Source organism: Spermophilus citellus (assembly GCF_964194105.1).
Source record: "Spermophilus citellus genome assembly, chromosome: 16".
Classification (NCBI taxonomy): Eukaryota; Metazoa; Chordata; class Mammalia; order Rodentia; family Sciuridae; genus Spermophilus; species Spermophilus citellus.
Window position 1 is genome coordinate 59,458,989 of NC_138196.1, and position 27,893 is coordinate 59,486,881.

The 27,893-nt window shown below is 33.5% G+C and overlaps 1 protein-coding gene across 1 annotated transcript in view; it reads left to right on the forward strand.

Annotated features, from left to right (window-relative positions):
* VEGFC (vascular endothelial growth factor C) overlaps positions 1–27,893 on the forward strand; it is a 117,566-nt gene that overhangs the window by 86,480 nt on the left and 3,193 nt on the right. Inside the window, exons 4-6 of the mRNA XM_081269502.1 lie at positions 9,336–9,487; positions 26,527–26,633; positions 26,929–27,262. Of these exons, the coding sequence (XP_081125628.1) occupies positions 9,336–9,487; positions 26,527–26,633; positions 26,929–27,262 (593 nt within the window). The remainder of the gene's footprint in view (positions 1–9,335; positions 9,488–26,526; positions 26,634–26,928; positions 27,263–27,893) is intronic.

Consider the following 27,893-nt stretch of genomic DNA (forward strand, 5'->3'; position numbering starts at 1 on the left):
GGACTATCATTGAATATAGTATTCTGACTACATTCAAAACTATGTTTTGATGGTTAAAATGAAAAATGGAATTTTTGAAAAATGTGATGTTAAATTTGCTTGTATGATGTGGAATGACAGCAAGTCACATTTTAATTTCATGTACATCTTAGTTGATCATAGCTAGCTAAACCTACTCTTATTTTAATATAATATTAATGGGACTGAAAGTTAAAATTACTGCCTCAGTTCCTTTGACTGCATTTTTCCATGTAGTTGTAAATTAGTATTTAAAATTAACTTAAAGGTGTATGCAAAGACCCTGGGACAGAGAATGCGTATTGGTTCCCAACAATTAAAGAAGCTCATAGTATTGGAAGCACAAAAAGTGAGGTCAAGGGCTCTGTACATTAGATGACACTGGAGAGGAAGAAACAAGCCAGCTATCCAAGGCTAAGATAAGATGTTTTGTAGAAACTGACTATTCAGATTTGTTATACTATCAAGCTGGGAACAGCTTTGAGGACAGATTTGGAAGAGGAGAAACAGAAGTAAGGGGAACAGAGAGGATGTTATTTCATCAGTTGGAAGAAGCATCAGAGGCATTTTCGAGTTCCGTTACATTTGTGGACTTGGAGATTGAAGGTACTAGGGGTGGAAATTAACATTTTTCTCAGGACACCTCTCATCCAATTCTGCACACTCACATTATACGTCTTCATCTACTCATTTTGAAGACTCCCAAGTATTATTTAGTAGACTGCTCTCCAGATAACCATACTACCTACTTGAATTTGTGATTTGGCTTTTGCCTAAACAGTTTTGACACTAATCTGTCTCACACCGGAGTTACATCCAAGCCCCTTCTCCTCAAACAAGCAAACAAGTAAATGAATCTCATTTTTTCCAGAGTCTCTGTCTGAAAATGACATTGTCATTCATCCATTTAGTTAAACCAACTTGATCTTCTTTTAAAAAGCCTTCCAAACATCTCTAGGATGCATCTCGTGTCTTCATTCTGCTGATCCCACTGTGACATAGGCCACGTTAATGTTAATCCCTCACCTAGACCTGGACCAGTCTGATAACTGGTCCCTAATGTCATTCTATTCCAATCCAATCTGTTAGCCATATTTTAATAGTGATTTCATTTTCTAAAACTTTCCATAGCATTGCTTGCTTGAAACTGAGCTAGCACACAGCCAGTGTATTGATTAGCTAGTGTTTGCTAATTGGATTGCTCAGGAAATCTGATTGTTCTGATTGGTGCAAACACACTAGGTGCTAAACATTTTGAATGGCACCCTCTGTAAAATAAAATTCCTTTACATTATATTTATTGGGTGGTTCATGATCTAGCTGCTCCCTAAATTCCAGCCTCATTTGTTACTGCTCTTCTCTTTAAAAGCTACTTTTCATCAGTTCCCAAATTCTTAGCTCTTATGTTATGTCAGCACCTCTCACTTCCACATTCTTACAAAGCTTTGCTTTGTGGAAATGATCCCCATATCTTCCTTTATCCTGTTAATTTCTCCTCATCCTTAGACCTAGATATAAACGTCACCTCCAAGTCATCATTCATGCTCATATATTACCCTTTATTGCTCACATTTTAGCATCATTACCTCATCTGTCAGATAGTTTTATTCCCTAGATTCTAAATCACATCAAAGAAAACACTATGTTTGGTTATTATTGTGAGCAACAGCAATCATTGGTACATAGTGAAGATTTGGAGAATTTAGAATTAATGCTTGAGTGAAAGGCAACTAATTCAACATCAAAAGTTGGGTTTTGAATATGCTGATTTTGAGAATTGGAATCTATTTAGGTATAGATCCCAGAAGAATGTTGATCACATAATTATAGAATTTGGCTAAGTGAATGGGTCTCTCAGTTTCGATTTAGAAGGAAGCATCATATTGATAAAGGTTATTCGAAGCCCTTGTGTGCTTGTTAACAGAGAAGTCATACCTCAGAACAGCAAAAGGTAATGCCAAGGGAGAGCCAATATTTATCAGTCATTTCTTCCTTTGAATTTTGTGATATCATGCTCCTCTCTTCAATCAACTCAGATGTGTTTGTTAATAATAAAAGAAAAATTATAACTTGAATTTGATTAAGTAGTGTTTCATACTATGTTTTGCAGTAGGTAAATGGAGTTTGCAAATTATCCAAGAAAATAAACATTAATAAAATAATTAAAAGTAGTCTAAGTGTTGTAAAAGAGAAATACAAAGGTTTATGGAACTGCATTCAAGGAGATTTATAAAGCAAGGTAGGAAACTCCCAAAGGCAATGTTCATTGATGTTTCCATTTTTACTAATTCAGCAACTCAAAAAAGCTCATGCTTAAGTTTTTTTTTCAAATTATTATATTGTAGTTTAAATGAGAGTATGTGAGGATTTTCTTCAAATTTATAAAAGAATTTTCCTACTATTAAATTTTCTGAAGTCAATGAAAAAAAGTTGTTTTATTTATTTTTTTTGTTGTTGTTAGAAGTCCCAGACACATTTTTTTAACCAACAGTCATCGATTGGAATCAAATAAATTTTAAGGACACTGTACTTTAAGTAATGATAAACTCAAGTTGTTGTTTTTTAATAGAAGCTTCATAAAAATGTTTTTATGGGGCTCAGTGAAGGGCAGGTTATCATACTGTGTGAGGAAGCCAGCCATTATTTGAAAAGTAAAACCATATGCACTAAGCATTCCTAAGTGAAGTAATCGATAACAACTGCTTCAAAGTCTCCCACAACTAATACATGAGTGACTTTGAAATTGCTGTCTTCTTGACCTCTTCCATAAACACATGTAGTAAGTGCATTTTCTTATGAAAAGTTGTATTTGTAGGAGATAAAACCAAAAAAAAAAATGGCAAAATTTTTCATTTCCAGGCCCAGTCTGAGTTCCATAGGCCCCTGATGGCTGTCCATGTGCTGTCCAGTTGAAATACTACATGAACCCTCAGGTTTTACCTTTTCCATTTTTTAGGGATTATTTCTTTAAATATTTTATAATCTTTTCATCAAATTATGGAATTACTGATCACACCCTCAAAGGGCTATATATTTTTATATCTAATGAACTCAAAGTTGGGATATTTATTTTTATTTTATATTTTTCACTCTTTCATATCTAGGAAATTGGATCGAATATTTAAATTGATTTTAAATTAATTTATGATGATTTAAGTTAAAATTAAATATTATAGAAGATAAACTGATTGTATTTTAGGTATAAAGATGTTTTAAAGGCAGGAATTTGGTGGTCATATTTGTCTCCACACAAACATTTGAATTTAGTAGTTACACTGTTTCCTAGAATATTCTCAGTGAGTTGCACACCTTTTTCTTGAATAGCCTATAAAATAAGTAGAAACAGGAATTGTTGTTTTATAGCTATTGCTATGCTGGGGTAAACAACCTATTGTTTTATAACACGATTTTATTTAAAGTCCATTTTTGTTGATGAGAACTGACTATTAAATATTCGTATTAAAGAGTGCCAGTGGGTAACAACTGGGAAACTACTGTTGGAAACACTTTCCATTTCCTCTTCTTTATAATAGTTTTACAGAGAAAACAATCTGACTTTTTTCAATTTCCAGCCTCATTGAAAGTGCTTTTTTTTTTTTTTTTCCTGGTACCAGGAATTGAACCCAGGGGCACTTAACCACTGACCTTCATCCCCAGCCTTTTTTTTCTTTTGAGACAGAATCTCACTAAGTTACCTAGGGCCTCCATAAATTGCTGAGGCTGGCTTTAAATTTCTAATCCTCCTGCCTCACCCTCCTGAGTCATATGCCAGTGTACCCAACTGAAAATACCCTCTTTATATAAATCTTTTTGATCTGCTCCCAAAGCAAAAACTATTTGAATAAACATATACTCTTAGAATAGAAAAATATGTAATTAGTCTCCATAATAAATTATATTTTTATTACTTAAATCCTAAGTGAATATCATGTATTGGTTAAGAACTACTCACTTTATAGTAAAAAACCATTTTAGGAAAATATTTCAAAATATCATATTATAATTGATTTATCAAGTCAATTACAACATCAGTATTTACTGAATAAACATATGAGATTATAAGTTAATGCTGAAAATAAAATATAATTTATGTACTCTATAAACTTAAGTGTACAATAGAAAATACTATTGTGCACACATTAAAGCAAAAGACAGTCTGACAATAACATAATTATTCATATTTTATTAAAATATAAAATAATCTCCTTATTATTTTGAATACCAATGTATTTGAATAGATCTTAACTCTTTTGAGAGAAAATTAGTTATGGTTTTGGTTCAGATTTTCATATAATGGCAAGAATACATTTCATATGGAAGTTAAATTGCAGGTTCTTGCCTAATAAACAGCACTTATTTTAAACTATGTGGTATTTTAAAAGTTCTAACATCATATCTATCTGTGTGTATGTGTGCTTGCAAGAGTGTGTGCATGCATATCTAATTCACCCTAGCTGTCATTGTCATTCTTGTAAACTATGAGCTGCATAAGGACAAGAGTCCTTGATAAATATTATTCAGATTCTGGCAAGGAGCTTGGTACTTCTAAGTATTCTGTAAATAATCACTGAAAAACTACACAGGAAAGATTTTAAACAAATTTAAAACCTCAGAATTCCTTTAACAAAGATTCAACTTAATCTTGGCCTGTGATGATGATCCTGTGATAAAGAGGAGGAAGAAGAGGTAGAAGAGGAGGGATCCCAACATTACCACTTTGAAGTCACCACCATGATTATGCCAATTTTAGACAGAAGCTTAGAGAAGTTAGAAAAATTTCTGATCCAGGACTCATAACTAAAGTCATCTGTTTCTTGAAACCATGTTCTTAGTTCTTCTTCTGGAGTAGAGAATAACCAAGTAGAGAAGTTGACAGTTATTTGAAAAGGGGGACACTCCTAATTATTAATTATTTTATGGCTTCTAAAAAAGTTTATATTTCCTAATCTTATGTTATCTGATTAGGAAAAAATACCTCTGGACACTTTCTCAGTAACATTAGTATTTAATTATAGCTATACAAAATTCAACAAATTGGTCTTTCAACAACAAAATGGAATTTATTATGCTTATTGAAAAGAGTAGTAATTTTATTTACAAAAAAAAATTCAGTGGTGAAAAAAAAAACAAGTCAGTCAATTATACAAATGAGACCAGGGAAGAACAAAAATTGGAAAATTAAGTGACTCCTTGACTATCCAGCAACTAGCATAGGCACCGTTATGTCTTAGTGCACACACATATGTTGTACTCTAAGTTCGTGTTTTTACAATCTTTTGAAGTAAATAGATGAACAAAACTCAATTATCAGGAATATTTCCACTTTTCATATTTGTCAAAGGCATCTTTCTCTGGACCCTTAGTTTTTTTCCACACTGACATAATTAAACTGAGAATTGAAAAGATAGCTTGAAAAACTCAGGTCAGAACTTGAGGATAGAGGATGTTTCAACACACACACACAAAAAAAAGACTGTTATTTTAATTTGGCAGCCTATTTATTCCTTTGGATGAAATTAACTGAGTTGGACAATTGTCTGTGTAGAGCCAAATAAGAGGTTAGACATCAGTAATTAAGACCGTTTTCCCTAATTTTAATTAGCCTGCAAGTAAATTTTTCTCTCAAACTGTATTATAGTTTTAAGCTTATAAAATCCCTTCAACTTAACCTCTGAACAGTGATTTCTTTTTAATTCCTCTTTATCTCTCTCTGTATCCTTTTATTCAGTGAATTCACCAATATAATCTCTTCCAACCTTTAAAAGCGAAGGACGGCCTTATGTTTCCAGGAATATGTTTTCTTGATATATAGCTAACTGTTTTCCATCTCACTAGAACATTCTTCAAAGCTCTTGTTCCTACATACATACTTGATACTTGTGGGAAGATCCCGATTGTAGACGTTATCCACACTATAATGGATGATGTTTACCCATGATCACTGATACTACTCATCGTGACCTCTTTCCTCTTTGGAAAACAGGCCAGGGTAGAACTGAGAATGGGAGATATCCCTGGGAGCAGAAGTAATGCTGTCAGGGTTAGGGATAGGAAAACATCAACTCTTCTGCAGTCACTGTTATCTCAAATGATGCCTTATCCTTCACTCTCAGGCCCTGCATGGTCTTCTGTCACAGGAGACAATGCCAGATCTTGCAGTGATTGCAAGAATTCTTGTAAGCAAAACCGTTCCTCATTGTCTGAGCCATCTAAGCCCTTTCCGTCCCATCATATGGGGCCTCCCTCCTCATCCCTCCTTTCCCACTGCCACTCCTCTCCTGCACTCTTGGCTCAGCCACAACCCTCAGGGCCACTTCTGGGACCTGTCTCCATTCAGCTTTTTATATATTTGGTTTCCCAGAGGCAGCTGACCCTGTGACACCTTTTTGAAGCCCTCCTCTCTCTTTTTTGCCTTCCGTATCTTTAACAGCACCCACCCTGCTCTTCCATGTTCTCTCCCATACATATTTACCAGTTCATTGCCTCTTCTCAACCTTTAAATGCTCCTCTGCCCCAGGTTTCTATTCTTAGACACTTTTCATTCCAAAGATTCACTAAGTAGTTTCACCAATGTCCAAGACTTCAGTTAACAATGTTTATGACACTTACATGCCTCCTATAGCTCTAGACACATATATCTAACTGCCTAGTAGACAAATCCTTGGGGTTTTATTTGCCGACCTGCACACCTTCCTGCCATTTACACTATTTCAAGGCATAAATAACGCAAATCATAAATTATGTGAATACAAAAGTTAAGGGCTTGGAATGTGGCTTGGTGTTAGAATGCTTGCCTAGCATGTGCAAGGCCCTGAGGTAAATTCCTAGCCCTGCAAAAAAAAAAAAAAAAAAAAGAATAAATAAAAGTTTATAAGTATATTAGAAATTTCTTATAAGTTGCTTTATATATCTACTATAGTACTAGTTCTTAATGTAGGTTCTATAGATGTCCTAAGACATAGAAAAATTGCAGTTTATATAATTCCTCCAGAGTTCCTTCTCATAAAATAGTTATTTTTAGTGCAAAAGATTTCTGCCATTGCATCATTTCACCAATAAAAGGTTTCATCCAAACCACATGAACAAATGTTATTTTAGAACAAACTGATCAAAATCATAATTCTGGCATAGATTACAGTCATACATTGAGACTATCTGTGTATTATAGACAGTATTCTGGAAAATGCATAGTATCTTGAGAATTTGTGTTAATAATGACAACTCTCATCTTTATAGCAAACAATGTACACATTGCATTCATATACATTAGGTTATACAATATTTATAATAATCCCATGAAGTAATGCATCAGGATTGTTATCCTTGGTTTACTGATTATTAAGGGAAAATACAGCAGAAAAAAAGTTGAATTACTTTTCCAAATTCAAAAATTTATATGTGTGGGAGCTAATAAAAGTACCCTGCCTGTGTATAACCCTGTGCCAATTTCTCCTGAAACCTGTTGTCCTTATGCTTATAAAGTCATTGATTTTTTTTAATGAATATGTAATGAATACAATTCAAATGAATAAAATGTGGTGCTTTTAAAGATTTAGGTATTTCCACTTATTATACTTATTTTTAAAACTTTTTTTAGTTATAAATGTACACAACACCTTTATTTAGTATATTTTTTATGTAGTGCTGGAGATCACACCCAGTGCTTCACACATGCTAGGCAAGCGCCTACCACTGAGCCACAACCTCAGCCCCTTATTATACTTTTTTTAAAAAATGGTATGTAAAAACAAAAGTTACACATATGAATGCTGTACCATGTTATGTTTTAATACAAGTGCACATTGCGTAATCATGTTAAACTATCTATTTCCTCATATATCATTTCTTTATGGCAAAAACATTCAAAACTCCCTTTCTAGCTTTTTGAGATAAACAATACACTGCCACTATCTATAGTCACTTCACTATACCATGTCACGCCATGACTTGTTGCTCCTACCTAACTGTAACTTAATCCCATTGATGGGCTTTTCCCTATTCCTCCTCTCCCCTCTCTTCCCCAGTCTCTGGTAATCAATGAGCTCAGCTATTTTATATTCCACAGATATGTGGAATCATTTGGTACTTGTCCTTCTGCTTAGCTTATTTCCCTTAACATGATCTCCATTCCATCCATGTTGTAGCAAATGACAGTCTTTCCTTATGTCATATTCTTTTAAAAAGTCTCCCTACTGGTGTGGACAAAATTGACAACCAGTTATGTCCCTTCAGTATTTTCAATGATCCTCAACTGATAGTATGAAATTATAGCAAGGAGCCAAGTTTCAAGACCCCTTCAGTATATATCCTCTGTTTAGCACTGCTCAGACTGCCATTGAATCACCAAATAATACCTGGCTTACCTATCCTTACATTACTACAAATTGATCTCCTCAAGCATTTATGGACATGATTTCTCTTTTACCATTTTTTACTGATAATTATTTGGAATTTCAGAATCTTAGAAATTTAAGTCCACTAGTTTTACTTAATAATTAGTGTGTTCACTTAAAAACTTTTGGGTGTTTTTGTTGTTAGAATTCTTTCTTCTTTGGAGAACAAGTGATGTTCCTATAGATAAGACTGAACTTTAAGACTCTAATCTGGAATCATATAAATTCCCTACCTTATTGTAAGCTGATTTTCATAAGACCTTTGTCAAGATTTCAGAAACACAGCTTTATTTAATAATAAATGTGCTTGTTTTTCTTTTAAACATAATAAATTCAATAAGAGATCTGAGACACGTAAATCTACTTGGAGGGAGAAATTTAATATGGAATGAAAATTAATTTTACATCTATGTAGTTTATGTCTGTGTGTTCAGTTTACATAAAATAGGACTTAGCCAGGCATTTCTAGGTAGTGTGGCCAATAACTTTGCTCTTAAATCACAAAGATATTTACTAAAGTTGATTTGTGCCATTTTTTTTTTAAATCCCTAGAATATTTTGAACTTGGATATTGAATAATCTTGGATTCTGGAATAATTTTTTTCCTTGAACATATTCATTGGTCTGTCACATCTCTGCTTTATAATAATTAATTGGTTATCATAATTCTAATATGCTTTATAACTAGTAGTAACATGAGATAAACCTATAAACTACTTATTATTCTGATAAAAGATACTTTTTAGGAGCAAAACAATTTGTACTTTGTAATCATAAAAAGCAGTAGTGGTGTCCTGCATGCTATGCAGTACCACCTAATCATAAAGAACTAATCTCACTCTTTTTTTGGACACCAACATTTACCATAAAAGTGCTTTATAGCAATCTATATAATTTTTTCTTCTTTTTGTCCCTTCTTTGTAGTTGTTTGAAATTACAGTGCCTCTCTCTCAAGGCCCCAAACCAGTAACAATCAGTTTTGCCAATCACACTTCCTGCCGATGCATGTCTAAACTGGATGTTTACAGACAAGTTCACTCAATTATTAGACGTTCCCTGCCAGCAACATTACCACAGTGAGTATGAATTAAATCTATTTTTTTGCATCCTCTACTAATATAAAATTATTTTTAAGTGAACCCAAGTTTATTAAAAGAAGTTTTTGTGAAATTTGCTATACTCTGCATCAAATACAAAACAAAGACAAAATTTTCTATAATATGCTCTGAAAATAAAATTAAGTAGAAACAGGGAATCCCATTTTATAGGCAAAATAGTTCACAAAATAAAGAAATAGTTCCATAGAGTAACATACATCCCACAATTGTTCATTCTAGGAGTAAGGTAGCTGAACTGATTTAATGTTCATGAAATCAAATGCACTAATTCATAAATGATGTTAAAATTCAAATCATTTAATCCTTGATAAGACTTATGTCCAAAGCAAAGGATAATTATAAAAAATAAATGAACATCTATTTGCATTCAGTTACCTTTTTTATAATTTCTTATATATAGTTATAATTTAATTGAAATATGTAATTCCAATTTCTTATTCCAGGAAAGATTGACTAAAATAGTGCTGGATTAATTGAAAGAATTTTTCATCATTTTGTTCAAATTAACATTCAGACTATTATTTATTATTCAAGTTACCTTCCATCTTATTTTTAAATTTGGCAAATAGCAGTATTTCATCATAAGAAGGATCTGGATAGAGCATCACTCCTGACTCTGTGAATAGTTTATGTTGAATCAATATGCACTGCCATTTGAAACCTAGAAACTCTCCACCCCAAAATAGGAATGTGGCTCTTTGTACTTTAGGATTTCCAGTGCATGGGGAACGTGCATATAAATGAAACTTACATATTTCTGACATTGGTAACAAAAGGATAAGTAAATCAGTGGACAAACACATATATTACAAATAATCTCAGAAAACCTTGCACCATAGGTGACTCAACAGCAATCATAATATGCTAAGAGGAATCTTCCCCACTGAATCTCTTTACAGTTCTTAGTGTGCCAGATAATAGGCCCTGTCTAGGGACACTTTGGGATAGCTTCATTTGATTGACAGATATTTGTCCTCCTTGACATGTAAGAAAAGATCTTATAGATCTTTTAGATCTTATATTTGTGAATAAATTCATGCTGATACAAGCAGGAACCACTACCACCTGAATTAAAGCAGATGTTTTATATGTGATTTCATCCTTGAAATCCTAAGACTTCTGTTTAATTGTCTTGGCCCTATTTCCCTTGGCAGCTCATTCATTCTGAGAGCTTGGGCCTTTATCTTTGTGCTCATGTTTTCCAAAGTTGCATTTGAAGCTCTGGCCATATTCTTGATTTGTATAACTTTGTCTAAACTTACCTTACATTGCTGTATACGAGCTGCAAGTACAAAATTAAAGATTTATTAAATTCCTTTTATTTCTCTGTTATTCATAGCAGTGTTCTCTCTCATATTCATTGAGGTCTTGAAATACACTTTTGTCATTAGTGACTTCTTTTATCCCTCCAAACATAATTGATTATTTTGAAGGGAAACATATATCATTTTCATTACTTTCATCCCGCATCCACTTTCTTCTGCCTGTATGTCTAATTTAATGCAGCAGTGTTGTTACCAGTTTTTAGTACTAAGACTTTCTCCCGTTCTTATATGATACCATAAGTAAACTTTTAAAGGCATTGTTTCATTCATCTGACCAGAAACAGTGATTGTCCACTACTCAAAGAATTGAACTCAAATTTTGCACCGTCCTTTCCTGCTAAAGGCCTTTCCTCCTCATTTTGTCTTCCGTTATTCACCAAGTCTGTGTTTCACAAAGTCCTATTCCCTGAATACCAAGCTCATTTCCTGCTCTGTATCTTGTTTCTATTCTGGCCCTGGCTTCAAATGAGTCCCCTTTCTTTTCTGCCTTTCCAAAGCCCAATCTGTTTTGCAGAGTTCAGGTCAAGGTCTTTTCTCCTGCATTTGTCTCATCAAAATACCACAGCCACCTTTGCTTCTTGAATACCCATAGCAATTACTGGATTTACTTTGTCCTCACATGACTGTATCAGGGTCTATGAATGTTGCATGGGAAACTGGATTGTGAGAACCTTTCAGGTAGGTTTATATCCCACTAATAACCTGATAATTAATACTCAGGAATAACTGAGTCATGGCAGTGTTCTGAGACCTTTACATACATGATCTCTCAAAAATTATCTGTCAGTAGTTCAAAAATTATCTGTCAGTAGTATCATCTTATTTGACAGATGAAACAGGCAGCACACTTCAAAGCTGTGAAATTAACAGTGTTCTATATTGACCAATAAATGCTTGTTAGCTGAAAAAACTTATTTGTCTATATTCATTTTAAGCATTGAGCAAGTGTTACTCATGCTTTCATCATCATTTGTTCATATAACTACTATGCTAGGCACTATTTGAGATCAAGAAGAGACAGAAAGTTATAGCAAGAAGACTCTAGAGTAAGCCAGATAGAAATCAGAAATCAGGTCTGCCACTAATTGGCTTTTGATGACTGGTAGGTTTTTCATATCTCTGAACTACAGATTGTCGATGTAAAAGTGTAGCGAGGATTGAGTGAAATACTGAATGCTTATGCAGTGCTTAGCATAGTATCTGGCATCCAAATGGCAGTCATAAAGAGCAGATTTATTGTAATCATTATGATCCAGGTCTGATTTATCTCCTGGTTCCTGTGTTTTCGTGTGTGTGTGTGTGTGTGTGTGTGTGTGTGTTTGTGTGTTTAGCACCACCTACAGTAAGAAATACATGTAATATTACAAGTATGTAGATAAATCTGTACATGTGTATAAATATATACATATGCAAACAAGTATTTTATATGTATGTAACATATATAGTATATAATGTTTTAAAATAGACAACTATATAATTGTACATGTAGTTAGTTACATAAATATAAAATTACATTGTTTGAAATTATTTTCCCTTATTGTGATATTGCTCAACCTTTTTCATAATGAGCCCCTAAGGATTCTTCTTTGATTTTTTTGAATTTTTTAGAATTTTTTCCTAATAGTTCCACCATTAAATATTTATTTTATTTTTTATTTTTTTTAAAGAGAGAGAGAGAGAGAGAGAGAGAGAGAGAGAGAATTTTTTTTAATATTTATTTTTTAGTTTCCAGCAGACACAACATCTTTGTTGTATGTGGTGCTGAGGATTGAACCCAGGCCACACGCATACCAGGCGAGCGCGCTACCACTTGAGCCACATCCCCAGCCCCACCACCATTAAATTTTTAATACCACAAAAATACTATATATCTCTTTGTGTACTGTATGATATCTGTGTTTTATATATAAGAAGGAAGTATCAAACTTACTTTTGATTCAGTGTAAATTTAAAATGACAAAATAAAAATCTTCAGCTAAAAGTTAAATTAAAATTTTCAAATCTATTAATAGCTTGTGTAACTTCATAACTAATTTACTAAGAAACATTAAGATCATATCAAATTACATGTGCAAAGTAGCAAATGATATGAATATATAATACAAATACAATTTTAAAAATATTTAAAATCATTAATTTTCTAGAAGAAGTAAAATAATCTTAAAACTAATTACTCTTTAAAAAGCATTCTAGTGAACTTAACTTTTAATTTTGCTTGATCTGAGAAAACAACTAACTTAGCTGGTGGACATTAACTTAGATATTGTCAAACTTTTTCTAATGATAGTGTGCATAACTTTGTAGAATTAATAATAAAATATGGACTGTTTTGACTTCCAAATTCAAGGCACACTTGAAGGCACAAAGGACTAAGCACAAGCAATACCCACAAGGCAGCCAATGGCAGACAGTGGCACACACAGGTACTTCCCACTGTACAGCTTTGGGATTGTGTAGTTGGTCAAGAGAAAGTTCTCCAACAACAGTCATCTATTTACCATCATTTTGCAGTTTTCTCCCCATACACTTGGGTATCTGTCTTGCAATGCCAATAATACTTATTCAATAGCCAATGAAATCCAATGTAAATTAAATACTAAGGAATAGTTTGGGGAGACCAAAATTCATTGTAATCTCAAGGTTTCCATTCCCCCTATGCCTGATTTTTATCCCTAGGGATTCTACTCTCATTATGAGTGCCTGCTTTATTACCCATAATTCATCCAAATATTTTTTCTTGTTTCACTTTTTAAAATAGTGCCCTCATTCAATTGTGAACTGTAGCCCACAATTTAATTTTTAAAAAGCACCATAATAATGTATTTACAATGAATATATAATAGCTGTCTATAAAATACTAACCTTGGTTAAGAGTTAAGAAGAAAAACCACACAATTAATTGTACACAGATCTTTATTTTCAGTAATAAGGAGTAACCCAAATGTCTATAAAAATGAATGGATAAACAAATTACAGTATATCCATATAGTAGAACATTGCTAAGCAATAAAAAAGAATGAACTGTTGACATGCATAATATGGACCTCAATTATATGAAGTTTAGTGAAATAAGATAGACTAAAAGGAGTATGTGCTATGTGATTTAAATTACATGAAATGCTAGAAAAGACAAATATAATGTAGGTTGACAGAAATTCAGTGGGTATGACTAGGATAGTGGGTATGACTAGAAGGTGCAAGGAACATTGAGGGCTGATAGAAGTGTTCTGTATTTTGATTGTGACCATCGTTATATGGCTACATGAATTTAATTAAACTGTGAAATTAAAATTGGAGCATTTTAATATGTAAGAATTATTTATCAAAAATAAATTTGATTTTTAAAAACCAAGAGGAACTCCCCTGCCACTTTTGGTACCAGGAATGGAACCCAGGGGTGCTTAACCACTGAGGAACATCCCAAGCCCTTTTTGTTTTGTTTTGAGACAGGGTCTCATTAAGTTGGTTAGGACTTTGCTAAGCTGCTGAGGCTGACTTCAAATTTGCAGTCTTCCTGTCTCAGCCTCCTGAGATGCTGGGATCACAGGCATGTACCACTGCACCCAGCAAAATTCCCCTTTTATTAACTATAATTTTGAAATTAATTTAGGCTTACATTATAGATTTGTAAAATCTTCACATCAAACATATTTAAGACATTAAGTCAAATCTTTAAGACTCTTGGGATTCCTTTGGTGTGTGTAGGGTTTCCGAGAAGTCCCTTCTGTAGTGTTTGAAATTCCATGCTGTATAGACTGAGTCCCAGTTCTGCAATATCCTTTGCTCTTACCAGCCATTGTCAGGAGGAAGACAAAACATGCCTTTTCAAGTGTATGGAATATTAATTGCATTATTATGAAATTAAATGAGTAGCACACCTTTTGTTTTGCATTATTTATGAAGCAAAATTATATAATTAAAAGAATCATTCATAAAATTAGTTAATCATATATTTGTAGAGTCACTGAAATAGACAAATATAGTAGCTACTGTGAGAAAACTAAGATGTGTTGGTCTGCCTTCCTCTAATTTCAGAGCACTCCCAGTCAAAGGGGGATGATAAGTATTATATTTATGTTATAACTGTTGTATTTTGCCAAATACTGGTAAGCACCAAGCTTCTTCCACATATTATCTCATGTTCCTATAAGTCCTGGCAGTGGCTTCATTCATGATACACACCACAGAGCACATTTTAAGTGCATAGACACTGTAGCAACTCACTGTTTGGACAATTCATTCTTGGATTACTAGATCTTCAGATTTTAATAAGTTCTATAACCCTTTTTGTGACTAAACTTTATTCACCTATAAAACTGCATATAATTACAAATATTATATATAACATTATACATATATATATTAATATTCATATGGAGATTCTCACAGGTAATTCTCTTTCCAATTCTTTCCTCGTGTTTTTCTTTGAATAGTTCCATGTATTTCCATGGCCCCTTCCACACAGACTCTCCTTTTAAGAGGGAGCCATGTGTAATTAAGCAGTAATATCCTGAATTTTTCTACTTAATAGAAGTAGTATTCATTTGTTCATTAGATATTTATGTTGAGTCTTCCATCCTTCTAACATTGTACTAGGAACTGCTGGGTCTTGAAAAATGAATAATGCAATTTATTAGCTAACAGAACTCATGTACCAGAGTACAAACACACAGATATTTCTAGCATAATCAATGTGTAAAACCCTAGGCTGTGTTTCATTCAGTCATTCAACACGCAATGTTTGTGAGCCTGCTGGAGGATAATGGTGTGCAAGACTGTAGAAATGGAAAAATAGAAAGGTAAGATGGCCACTCAGGAATCCCACACACAACTCAGCCATATAAACATACAACTGAAATGAGTGAGGTAAAGGAAGCATGCTGGATTTGCTACCATAGTAAAATGAGAGAGAGAAGATGTACCTGAGTGTAAAGAGGTCTTCACTCACCATCACATATGCCACTCTGAGGGCATGCCTTTCCTTCAAGTCTTGTGAGAACTGCTAAAAAATACATGTCAGAGTGTGGAATCTGCACTTTACTATTTGAAAAAGGACAACCTGCTAACAGTGTGATATATGGATTAGAGGGAACTAAACAGGAAATAGGAAAATTAGTGAAGGAACTTTTAAAATAATACAAGAAAGAAGTAATAAAGACATGGGCCTAGCCAGTTGGATTGAGGATGAAAAGACATTTCAAATGTAAGAGAGCCTGTGACTTAGGAGCTACATATGGGGAGTACTCAAAGGGCATAAGCTGAGAATGAAGCCATATAGGTGACATTCAAAATAACAGGGAACACAACTCACCAGTAGCAGTAGGAAAAAACAGTTTGAAAAAAAATAATTAAGTTGTTGCATGCATAGTTTGAGTGCTTGCAGTATCTGTAAGAAATCTGAATGGTAGAGGGGAATAGAGGAAGTAAGAAAAGAGGAACAGCAGCAGAGGAAGCTATGAGAAAATCAATATTTAAGAAATAGAAGCAGGGTTCTATCAGGAGACTGAGAAGAGTGATAGGAGACTGAGAAAGAGCAGACAGGATAAAGACTGGGAGAGAAGATCCTATGAAAGCCAATTGAGGCAAAAAAGCTAGACTATCCGTGAAGGAGGAAGTGGTGAGAGGGGTCAGATATTCAGAAAGTTCAAGAAGGACAAGGACCATCTCCATTAGTTGAAGGGCATGAAATGCAGATGATGTTTGCTTATTAATAACCTGCCACACTAGGTTCAGAGAGGAAGAATGCATTTTGGGAAAGAGGCAAAGTAGAGGGGCAGAGATAAATTTCTATTTATTCCTATTACATAATTAACTGTATCCGAGGGAGAAAGTAAATATCCCCCAACAACATACAACTAAAAAAGTAGCAAAGCAGAGATTCAAACTAAATTTTTTTTTTACATATAATCCACTTTTGGGGGAGATTTGGTCATTACTGCATTTTTAACTTCTTTAAATTAAAAAAAATGATCATAGGAAAGTACAAAAAGACAAAAAAAAAGCATCATTACATCCCAAATTGAAATTTTAAGAAATATTTCATCATATTTATGTGCTCTAAATGTATAATATGAATTGTAATGCATTCTACATATGTAATAAATTAGAATAAAACTTTTTAAAAGAGAAATATTTCCTCATATTTATTTAACATATAACACAAACCCCAAGTCATCATTCATCTATTCCCAGAAGTCACCCCTAAACTGAAATAATATTACACTCCTTCTTTATTTTCTGTGTTTATGACAGAGGAGTGAATTATCTTAACACAAGAGATTATACAATAGGGACTTGCATGTTCCAAATTATATGCTAAAATATCTCTATCGTTTTTCTTCTCTTGACATTATGTTTTGGAGATGTAATCATATTGCTATTTGTAGATCTAGTTTGTTCATTTGGTGGCTATTAATATTCCATTAACTAAATAAGTATTTATTTACTTATTTTTGCTATGAGAATATACTGTACAGAAGTCTATCTGCTGCACATTAAAAGAGTGCAGTCAAAGGAGAGAGGGAACAATAGACATATAGACATATCACATAGGAATAGGAGACAAGTGCCTTGAAACTAATGATGGTAAATTTATTGATGGGTTCATTGGTTAGTATGGACAATGTGACTAAAAACATAAGAAAATAATACATTCTAAGGACAATTAACAGGACAGCATAATATAATTGAGTTTTAAAGTGAAAAATCAAAAGGGTGTTAAATTTTAAAAGGCTAAGACTATGTTTCTGAAGCTTTGAGCACCAGCCTGGGAAATTTAACTTTTTTTGCAGAGGATTTGGTAGCTTAGGAAGTTTTGCAGGTGGAGGAGAGACAAGACAAGTTTCAGCACAGCTACAGTGTCTTGGATTGTTTTTAACAATCCAACTTACTGATATAAAAACAGAAGACATGTTATTTCAACTTGATAATGAATTAGGTCTGTCTCTAGGGAAGAGTCATATTGGTGAGAAAGAGAAAAGGAAGGGGTGAAGAAAGATGAGGAAAATGGGTAAATCTGTCCTGAAGGTTAATTTGTGGTTTTGTTTGCTGATTTTCATTTTCTTATAACAATGTACACACTATTGCCTCAGGGTTATACACAACTACATATAAGAGGAAAGGAGGAGTAGGAGAAAAATTATATAAGTGGAAGAAACGATTTATAGTAGAGGGGATGGAGAGAGAGAAGGGGAGGGGAGGGGAGGGGAGGGGAGGGGGGACAGTGGAGAATGGGATAGACAGCAGAATACATCAGTCACCAGAAAGGCAATTTGTAAATCAATGGAAATGTAACTGATGTGACACAGCAATCTGTATACGGGGTAAAAATGGGAGTTCATAACCCACTTGAATCAATCTGTGAAATATGGTATATTAAGAACTATGTAATGTTTTGAACAACCAACAATAAAATAATTAAAAAAAAAAGAAGAAGTTATACTGACTGGGGTTTAAGGAAACCATTGTTCTTATAAGGTTGCATCTCTCTTCCCAGAACTAGAGTGGATTTATAGCCAACCTTAGGTTTGGAACTGAGTGTTCAGTGTCTGTCAATCTGTAAAGCGTTCTCATTCCAAATGCTTAGAAGCTTGAATATCCATGAGTTTTCTTTTGCCCATTTCAATTTTCCATTCTTTCAATTTGAAGATGATACAGTATTGTTTTTCTTAAAATAGAAATGAACAGAATAGCTTGATAACATTAATTTACTGAGGCATATCAGAACACAAATGTAGAAAGAACAGAGCTGCCATAACTAAATCAGGAGATGGCCCCACTCCTGTTGATCAGAAACGATTTCACTTCCAGCACTTTGTAATGTACATTTAATTCTGGTCCTAAAATATCCTCGTTGCAAATTTAAAATCCCTAAGTTCATGTGCAGTTATTTTTGAAATCTTACTTGGTGTCTGTTCATCTTCTTTTCCACAAAGCTCTTTTTTGTAAATATTGTCTCACACTTATCAATCCTCTGATATAAATAGATTTACCAGTGGAACTCATGCAAGAGATTTTAGACCCTGAAGCATTATATTGTTTTGTAATTGCAATGTAGTGTGCCTACCTTTGGCTTGTCTGGTTTCTACCTTCAAAAGATGATCATTAAGATCTCAACAGTCCCATGGCTTGCTGATAGACTGGAGAAAGAACAACAAAGTTCTGGGAAACTGGGAGCAGTGAGTCTATAATGGTGTGCACAGGAATTCACTGTACTTTCCACTCAATTTTTCCATAAATCTGAAACTGCTCAAAAAATAATGTCTACTAAAATATTTAGAAAACGACTGCTGGAATTGGTCTAATAATATATTCACCATTTTTATTGACATTTTGCATTAGTTTAGTATTTTTTTACTGTTAATGAGCCAATACTGATATGATCACATTAAAGTTCCTTATTTTGTTATGCATTCTATAAATTTTGGACAAATGTCTAATAATGTAAATACACCCTCAAGGTATCATAAAGAATCATTCCACTATTGTAAAAATCCTGCATTCACCTCTTCATTTCTCCTCTGCCCATATTCCTGGCATGCGCCAGTTATTTAAATGTCAGGTCAACACTCTGATGCCCTCTAATGCTTTTGTTGTCATTTCAGGTTTGTTTTCCTCTTCATGAGGTGTGGCTTTGATGTGGTAAAGACAACTCTGCTGGTCTAAAACTGTTACCTTGAATTAAAATGCAGAAATAAAAACTAACAAGCTGATAATACAGCAATTACTAGATTTATTTGTTTCAACCAAATAACACTTCTCTTAACCTTATATATTTAAGCAAATAAAAAATAGCAGAAAAATATAGGCTTTTATATTTGTCCTGCTCTCCTTGTTCTCCCATGCCCCAGTTTTGGTGGCCATCCAGTTCAGGACTCAGGCAGCTCTGTACTTGACAAATTGGTGACCCCACAGTGACTCATGTTTTGTATCCAAGTTTCAGACAGTGGGTAAGCTTCTCAGTGGCAGCTTCCTGCTTGAAAACAGTCATTTAGAATCATACAAAAAGGAAAATATTAGATATATCAATCAACTTTTTAAAACTAGTGTAACTTTTTCATTAGACATTTTAGTATTAAGTCTAGTGAAATTCCTAAAATCAGAATTTTCATAATTAGTCTTAACCCCCATCTCTTCCTTTTAATCCAAACAAGCCCAGCTCTGTCCACCATTTTTTCTGTTCATAGACTAATGATACACAGCTAACAGTAGCATAAACATATAAGCACAAGCTCCTTAAAATTAATAAAATTAAATGCAAGTCAAGAAAAGTATATGCATTTTATTTTGATAAATTTCTGTTAAAATTGTACCTTTTTATTTTTAACTATTTATACAGAACTTCAAGATTAATGTATTTCTGATTTCTATGCCTAGTACCAAGAAGGTTTTTGTTGTGGTTCTTTGGTTTGGTTTGGTGCTAGGGATTGAACCCAGGACTTCATGCATGTGAAGCACATGCTCTACCACTGAGGTACTAAACCTAAAGCCCCTAATTAAAGGCAACTTTTGCTTAACTACTTTCTATTCACTGATAATGAAAATTGTAAAAATATAAGCAAATCAGTATGTGTTTAAAAGCCATGCATAACAAATTCAAAATGTACAGAATAATTCAAAGACATTTTGAACAAAGCTGTTGTTCCCTATATGTGTTTTCTTGATGAAATACAGAGCATCTTTTTAATATCCTATTAGATTGATGTGAGGATGCTTTGAAGGAGGGTGTCAGAGCTCAAGAGTAGTAGCTGCTTTCAAACATGGTTTCATTAATGTTAATGGATTACATCCCACATTTCATAAGCTTTAGGGTAGTATAGCTACTTGAGGATCATAACTGGATTATAGTGACACCCAGTCAGTAAAATTTTAATCTGTTGGGTTCTTATGAAAATATATTATTAAAAGAACCACAATAGAAAGTACTTGATTAATAACACAGTTCATATCCAGAGAAATCATTTTCTTATTGAAGTCATTATGTGTTACAGGTTAAATTCATATTAAATTTATGTTACCATTCATTTTGATGATCTAACGATGTATGTTAAGGAGCAATTTAGTAACATAGATCAATAAGTAGCTTAACATAAATCAACTTGCAGTTAATATTTTAAATTAGAAATATTAAAAAGATCTTGCCACATCCTGTTAATGCTATTACATAATGTAATGCTTTGTCAAATAAGCCAACACAGAAAGACCAATATTACATGATATTGTTTATATATGAATTTAAAAGAGTAGACCTTATTTCATTTAGAGAAAAAAATAATTAAAGAGTGGTTACCAGGGTTCAGAGAATGGGGAAAAAAATGAGATATTAATCAGTAGGTACAAACTTGCAATTAGCTATAAGACAAATAAGCTCTAGAAGCCAGTTATCTCCCACATGATAATGACAGGTAATAATAATGTGTTGATAATAAAATTTGCTAAAGGAGTAGATCTCCTCATTCTCATCCTCCAAAATAAAAAGGCAAATATATAAGGTGATAAGCATATTAATGACCTTGTTTGTGGTCATCATTTCACACTGTATATACATGTCAAACCATCACTTCAGTACATACAATTTGTCAATTGTGCTTCAACAAAGTTGGAAAAAAACATATTCATTTAAAAGGAACTATATTGCAAAGATTATAGTTGTTTCAAAAAGAGTAACGTTCCAGCTCAGTGTTAATCAGTGCCAATCAAAAGGTGGTAGTGTGTTTTTATTCCTTAGATGTGGATTTGGGGAGCCAGAGAATCCAAGTATCTAAAAACCCCAGTGACAAAAGTAGAGAATATGAAAGTCATAAAAATATCATGCAAGAAATAGTCTACTGCAAGTTTCAAAGGATAAACACTAGCAATTATTATCCAACATTTAGAAAATGATCTAACAAAAGAGAGATAAATGGCAAAATAAGATTGACTTTATTATTGAATGCATTGTTCTCCATGTTGAGAAATACATATACCCTTAAATTCTTGTCCTCTGATTTTAATCAGCAAAATCAGTAGCTACCAAACCAAAGTTGAATAAAGTTTTGAGATAATTACTGAGATAAGTCTTCTAATATTAGCTTATCCTTCATAAAAATCACAATCATGTTTCAGAGGGAAGAAATACAAAAGTTTATTTGTTAACATGATTTTCAGCATAGATCTACTTTGCAAATAGTTGTGCAACCCTTTGCTTTGCAAATAAAAATGCATCTTTGAGTCAGTATACTTTTATAAATATGATGTATAAAGCAACTTATTTATAAAAAATGTTGATATGTATAAACATATAAATAATTTCTTCTGAATAGAAATTTCAATAGCATGAGAATTCTTTGGAGATTAAAGCACACAAGTGGTAAGCACATTGTGCTAAACCTTCTACCCACTATGAAAACATTTCCTTTCATTTTGAAAAAGCAATATTTTAGAAATTTTGACTCCCTTTTTTTAACATTAGAAGCATAAATGCTAATAACTTGCTACTCTTGAAGCAGAGAGCTTCATTTAGAAATTATGAAAATGTATTCTACATAAATACATGTTTCTTTAATTCAATAGAATTCAGCAGGGTTTCCAATTTCAACATTAAAATGTTTTAATATTGATGAGCAATAGTTTCCCATTTTTGGCAAAGCCACTAGAGTCATACTTTTCTAGAAATTCAAATTAAGTTTTAAGTCTATTAGTGACTAAAATATTTATTTCCCTTTGAGCAAACTATAATTAGGTGGTAATGTAAAGTTTGTGTTGCCAAAAACGTTTGAGTAATAATTGGAAGTGTTGCTCTGAGGTCTGTATTTCTATTCAACATGAACATGCAAAGACAAAAGAGTTAGTATAACCCCATGAAATCATTATATAATACCATAAAACTAGATATCTTGCTGGTTAGTATAACATTTCTAGAATTAGATTCCTATATTTGTTTCTACACACAAAGTTCTTGCTTTTTAATTTATGCTATTGAAGATGTTGAAATTTGGTATTTGTTCCTGTGTATGAGTCAGGAAGTTGTTTTATTTTCAATATTATTTAGGAAAAAAATTATGCATATTTAAACTCAGGAATATTAATAAATATTCCTGAAGTAGAGGATCTCATTATTCACTAGTATCACATAGGCTAGCAACTGAGATAATTCTCGTCACTTTTTTGTCATTTGAATAGCTTAGATCTGTGTTTTCTCAGTTTTCAAGACTACAACTAAAAAATAAGTGGATCTGATCTTGCGCCAAATACACATGCACAACATGTGGAAGACAGGGAGGGTGTGTATGTAGTGTTTACAAAGCATGTTTGTGTGTGTTTATGTATAATTGAAAAAAATTTCAGAGAATTCTTTACCACATAAAGTCTAGTAGCTTGAGTTTTATTATATGTTATTCTATTACGATAAAAATGTATTTCCCAACTCATGTAATTGATTTCATGATCCACTAAATGGGTTACAAGCAACAACTGAAAAACACTGCCTCAGGCAATGGCAATAAAATTAAGCATTGGCAAAATGAATAATGTCTTGCTACTGCCACCACCATAATATTGTGCCCACCCAAAGCCAGTGCAGCAGTGTGTTATTTAAGCCATGTAGAGGTCAACACCGAGGCAATATGGCCAAAATTGTTTTACCACCATCTATAGGAGAATTAAAGGACCTTTTTTTGCCACCAGAATTCATTGAATTACTGTTATAAAACTAATTGTAAATTGCTTCATATTTGATGGAAGGATGATAAAGAATATACATATTAAACTGTGGAAAGTGATAAGTATTTGTAAATTTATCTGAAACAATATATGTTCACAATTAACCCAGAAAATAAAGGCAAAATCCTGTAATGAATAGGCACTTGCCCTTGGGATTACCTGAAAATTCTATTTATTTATTTATTTATTTATTTATTTATTTATTTATTTATTTATAGTTGTAGATGGACACAATACCTTTATTTTATTTATTTTTATGTGGTGCTGAGGATGAAACCCAGTGCCTCACACATGCTAGGTGAGCACTCTACAACTGAACCACAACCTCCAGCTCCTACCTGAATTTTTTAAGAAGGTATAATATTCTCCAGGAAATGTTAAGTAAAAAGAGAGAGATTGATTTAAAACAATAGATGCATAATATCATCTTATATGTAACAAAATGACAAAAATACACATATATCCATACTATATTTTCTTATTCAAAAAGAAATAGTGAAGACAAAGGAACCCATGCTTGGGATATGGAGCATATGAACTTTTCTCAGTATATATTCTCTCATAGTCTTAACTCTGAAATCACATAAATATCTTACAGTTTTGAAATTAAAATTAAAGACAAAATGTGAAATAATATATGCATGATATGGAAAACATGTTTATATGACAATTGTTATAAATCAGAATTTATATGGAACTTATCAGTAAAAGGAATACAGTTAAAATACCAGTCATATTGAATCTGACTTAGAAATAACAAACTGAGCTCTTTTCTCCCTCCCCCCAAAAAATATGAATAAGACTCTCTTGCTTAAAATCAATAATCTGTTCCCAAAAACATGCATTGCAAGTACATTTATTATCATTTTAAATGGGAAAATTATAATAAATTGTAAGTTAACTCCAAACAGCACTGATTTTCTATTAAGCAACAAAAACAATGATATCTATGGAAGAGTAACAAACTATCACAGTAGGATCTAAAATATTTAAACGTTGTTTCCTAGTCACCCAGCAATTATGACTGTCACTAAAACACAGTTGCTTTGTAGGTAGTTACTTATGTTGTTTGAATGCCATATGAGAAGCTATTTATGATGTAGTGTGGCAAAGACCACATAGCAATAAATTCAAGAAAACACCCTCTTATAGACTATCAAACCAAAGGAGACATGTCTCTTGACGAAAGTGAAGAAGGGAGTAGGCAGTGAGGATTAAAGCAGCAATTGCCATTTGTTGTAGGTGACCGTGTGCAGGAAGGACAAAGGGACAGTTTTAGGCAAAGAGAAATTGAGAGGAATGAATGGAGATTCTGTGTGTTTTAGAGCTGCTGTAGAGACTGATGAACAATAAAACTTTGATAAACCCTCAGAGGTGGTGTTCAAACAGAAGGAAGACAAGGTTACACAAGGCAGATTGGCTTAGTAGTTCCGTCAAAAATTCCTTTGTATTGTGCTGTAAGAGATATCTTTTTTGAAAGGCGTATAATCACATGGAATCTGACTCTGTGCACATTTTCCTAGCAACATCCAAAGCATGTAGTGTGCTTGTTTACACTCGGTGTACTTTGTAAGAGGTCTACATGTGACCTTGTGTTCTGCCAACTTGCAGGGCAACTCAACGTTCTCCCATGACATCATGTTGTTTATGACTTTGTATTGAGATGAAAGATTCAAGAGGATAAATAAGTGTTTCCACTTGGTATCTACACCAACGTTCATGACAATGTAGTTAGAAGTTTGTATATACGCTGAAGTTAGAATACTAACAGCCAAGAATCCTTCTAATGCATAAACATTAACTTGGGAAACATTCTGGAAACATACCTGCATTTTCTAGCTCTGCCTCCCTGAAAAGATCTAAAAGTAATGTCATCTGATGGCACTGGACACACCCAATCACAAAGGATAACCTCTAAATGCTATTTTCCAAAGAAAAGATAATAAGAGATCCTTGAAGGAATGGTTGATTACAGGGATGGGGGAAAAAATAAGTGAGATGAGCTTGTAATATCTGTTCATCCCAGAGAGCAGACCTGTGGAACTGAAGGGCTCACGTCGTACAGGCACCTACCTGCAGAGGTCCCAATGAGCCAACAGTGGGACAGCTGGAACATCAAAGGAGTGACTGGTGTACTTGGTTGAAGCCCTCATGTTCATAATTTTATTAAAACAAAGAAGTAAGATAAGAGAGAAGGAAGGAAGATGGGAGAAAGGAAGGAAGGAAGGCAGGCAGGCAGGCAGGTGGGCAGGTGGGTGGAAGAGTAGGACAAAAGGAAGACAGAAGGAAGCAGAGGACCAGGACAACAATGACAAAGCAAAACATGAACATGGATACTTTTTTGGTGGGAATATAGAGTTGAAGTTTTGCATTAAGGGAAATTTTACACCCATGGAGATCTCTGCTTCAGAAGTAAATCAGTAAGCAAGTATGGGTGTGGGTATTACGTCCTGCAGCATTGAGATTGCCCCAAACTGGAAATAACTTAAATAGTTATCCTAAGCGATTAATTAAATAAATAACAGTGCAGCCTATTTATGGATTATTATGCAGCCACTAAAAGTAATGGAGAAGACTTTATGAAATGACATAAAGATGTCTATTTCATATTGTTTAGTGGGACAAAAGGGAGAATTCAGAATGATATAAAAGGTTTTTATTATACTTTTTCCAGAAGCCAAAGTACTATGTGATTATGCAAATAAATGTATCTGTCTTAAAAAGATAAAAGTTTGGAAGCATTTAAGACTACATAACTAACAATGAGCACCGTTGGTATTAGAATTTGACAGTATATGTCATTAGGGTTAGTTTTTGAGAGGAAACATTCAAATTTCATTTTATATATTCTTATGTATTTTAAATCTTTTTAATAAGCATGTATTGATTAGCAATATGTATGTGAGAAAGATACAATAATCCTTTCAATGATCTGGTTAGATTATTGCTTACCCTTACCTCTTTCTTCCAAAGGTGTCAAGCAACCAACAAGACTTGCCCCACAAATTATATATGGAATAATCACATCTGTAGATGCCTAGCTCAGCAAGATTTCATTTTTTCCTCAAATGCTGGAGATGGTAAGTAGAATCTTATTTTGGTACATATATGGTCTATATTTTGATTAACACACTTTAGTATTAAAACCTCATGTACAATATTCAGATCATCATTCTTTGAAATAAGAGACTATGAAACAAGACACTTCCTACTTCATATTAGTATTATTTTTAGCTTCTTTGTAAAGGAACATACCCATGTTTGTGCACATTTTTGTTATGAAAACCATAAAAGGAAAATGTTTTTAAATACACTTGTTTCACATCACACCCAGAACTGAATAAGGTAGAGTGAAGATGTCCTGTGTTTGTCTAGACTCAGCAGATGGAATCCACGACATCTGTGGGCCCAACAAGGAGCTGGATGAAGAGACTTGTCAGTGTGTCTGCAAAGGGGGGCTTCAGCCTGCCAGCTGTGGACCCCATAAAGAACTAGACAGAGACTCCTGCCAGTGCGTCTGTAAAAACAAACTTTCCCCCAGCTCATGTGGGGCCAACAGAGAATTTGATGAAAACACATGCCAGTGTGTATGTAAAAGAACCTGCCCAAGAAATCAACCCCTAAATCCTGGAAAATGTGCCTGTGAATGTACAGAAAATCCCCAGAAATGCCTCTTAAAAGGAAAGAAGTTCCAACATCAGACGTGCAGGTAAGAGATCTTCATAAACAGCATGAATTCTTCTTAACTAGAAACATGTTCTCAACCAAGAGCACCTTTCCTAACCAAATTAGCACTTGTTTATGAGAATGAAGCCAATAAGGTCTGGAAGACAAATTATGATTTTTAAAAAAATGTTTAGATAGATTTTTTTAAGTTAATGTGTGCATTACAGGAAAAATAAAAACACAAGCAAAGAACAAAGTTATCTAGTCAAAAGCAGCTTAGTTGGACATATCCCTCCAGGTCCTGTGTAGACAGATACAACATCCCATTTTGTGTTATTGAGATCATAGTGTGTGTATGATGCTTTTCCACATGTCATGAATATTCACCAATTCAAAATCCCAAAGCTACATGACTATTTTTGATAACCAGGAATACACGACAGCAACTCAACCTGTTAAAAAAAAATGTAATTCTTTATTGGGGACAAAAGTTTCACTGAAGACAGAAATGGTAACAGGCCTCTAGGTAGACATATTGGCAGAGTTACAACTAAAAATAAAAATATTTTTTATCCAATGCTAAACTTTCATAGGACCGACTTTGCTCCCAAAAAAGGAAGACCATTATGTTGGAGACCAAAAGCAGATCCAAGCTCAGAATACACTAAATCCTT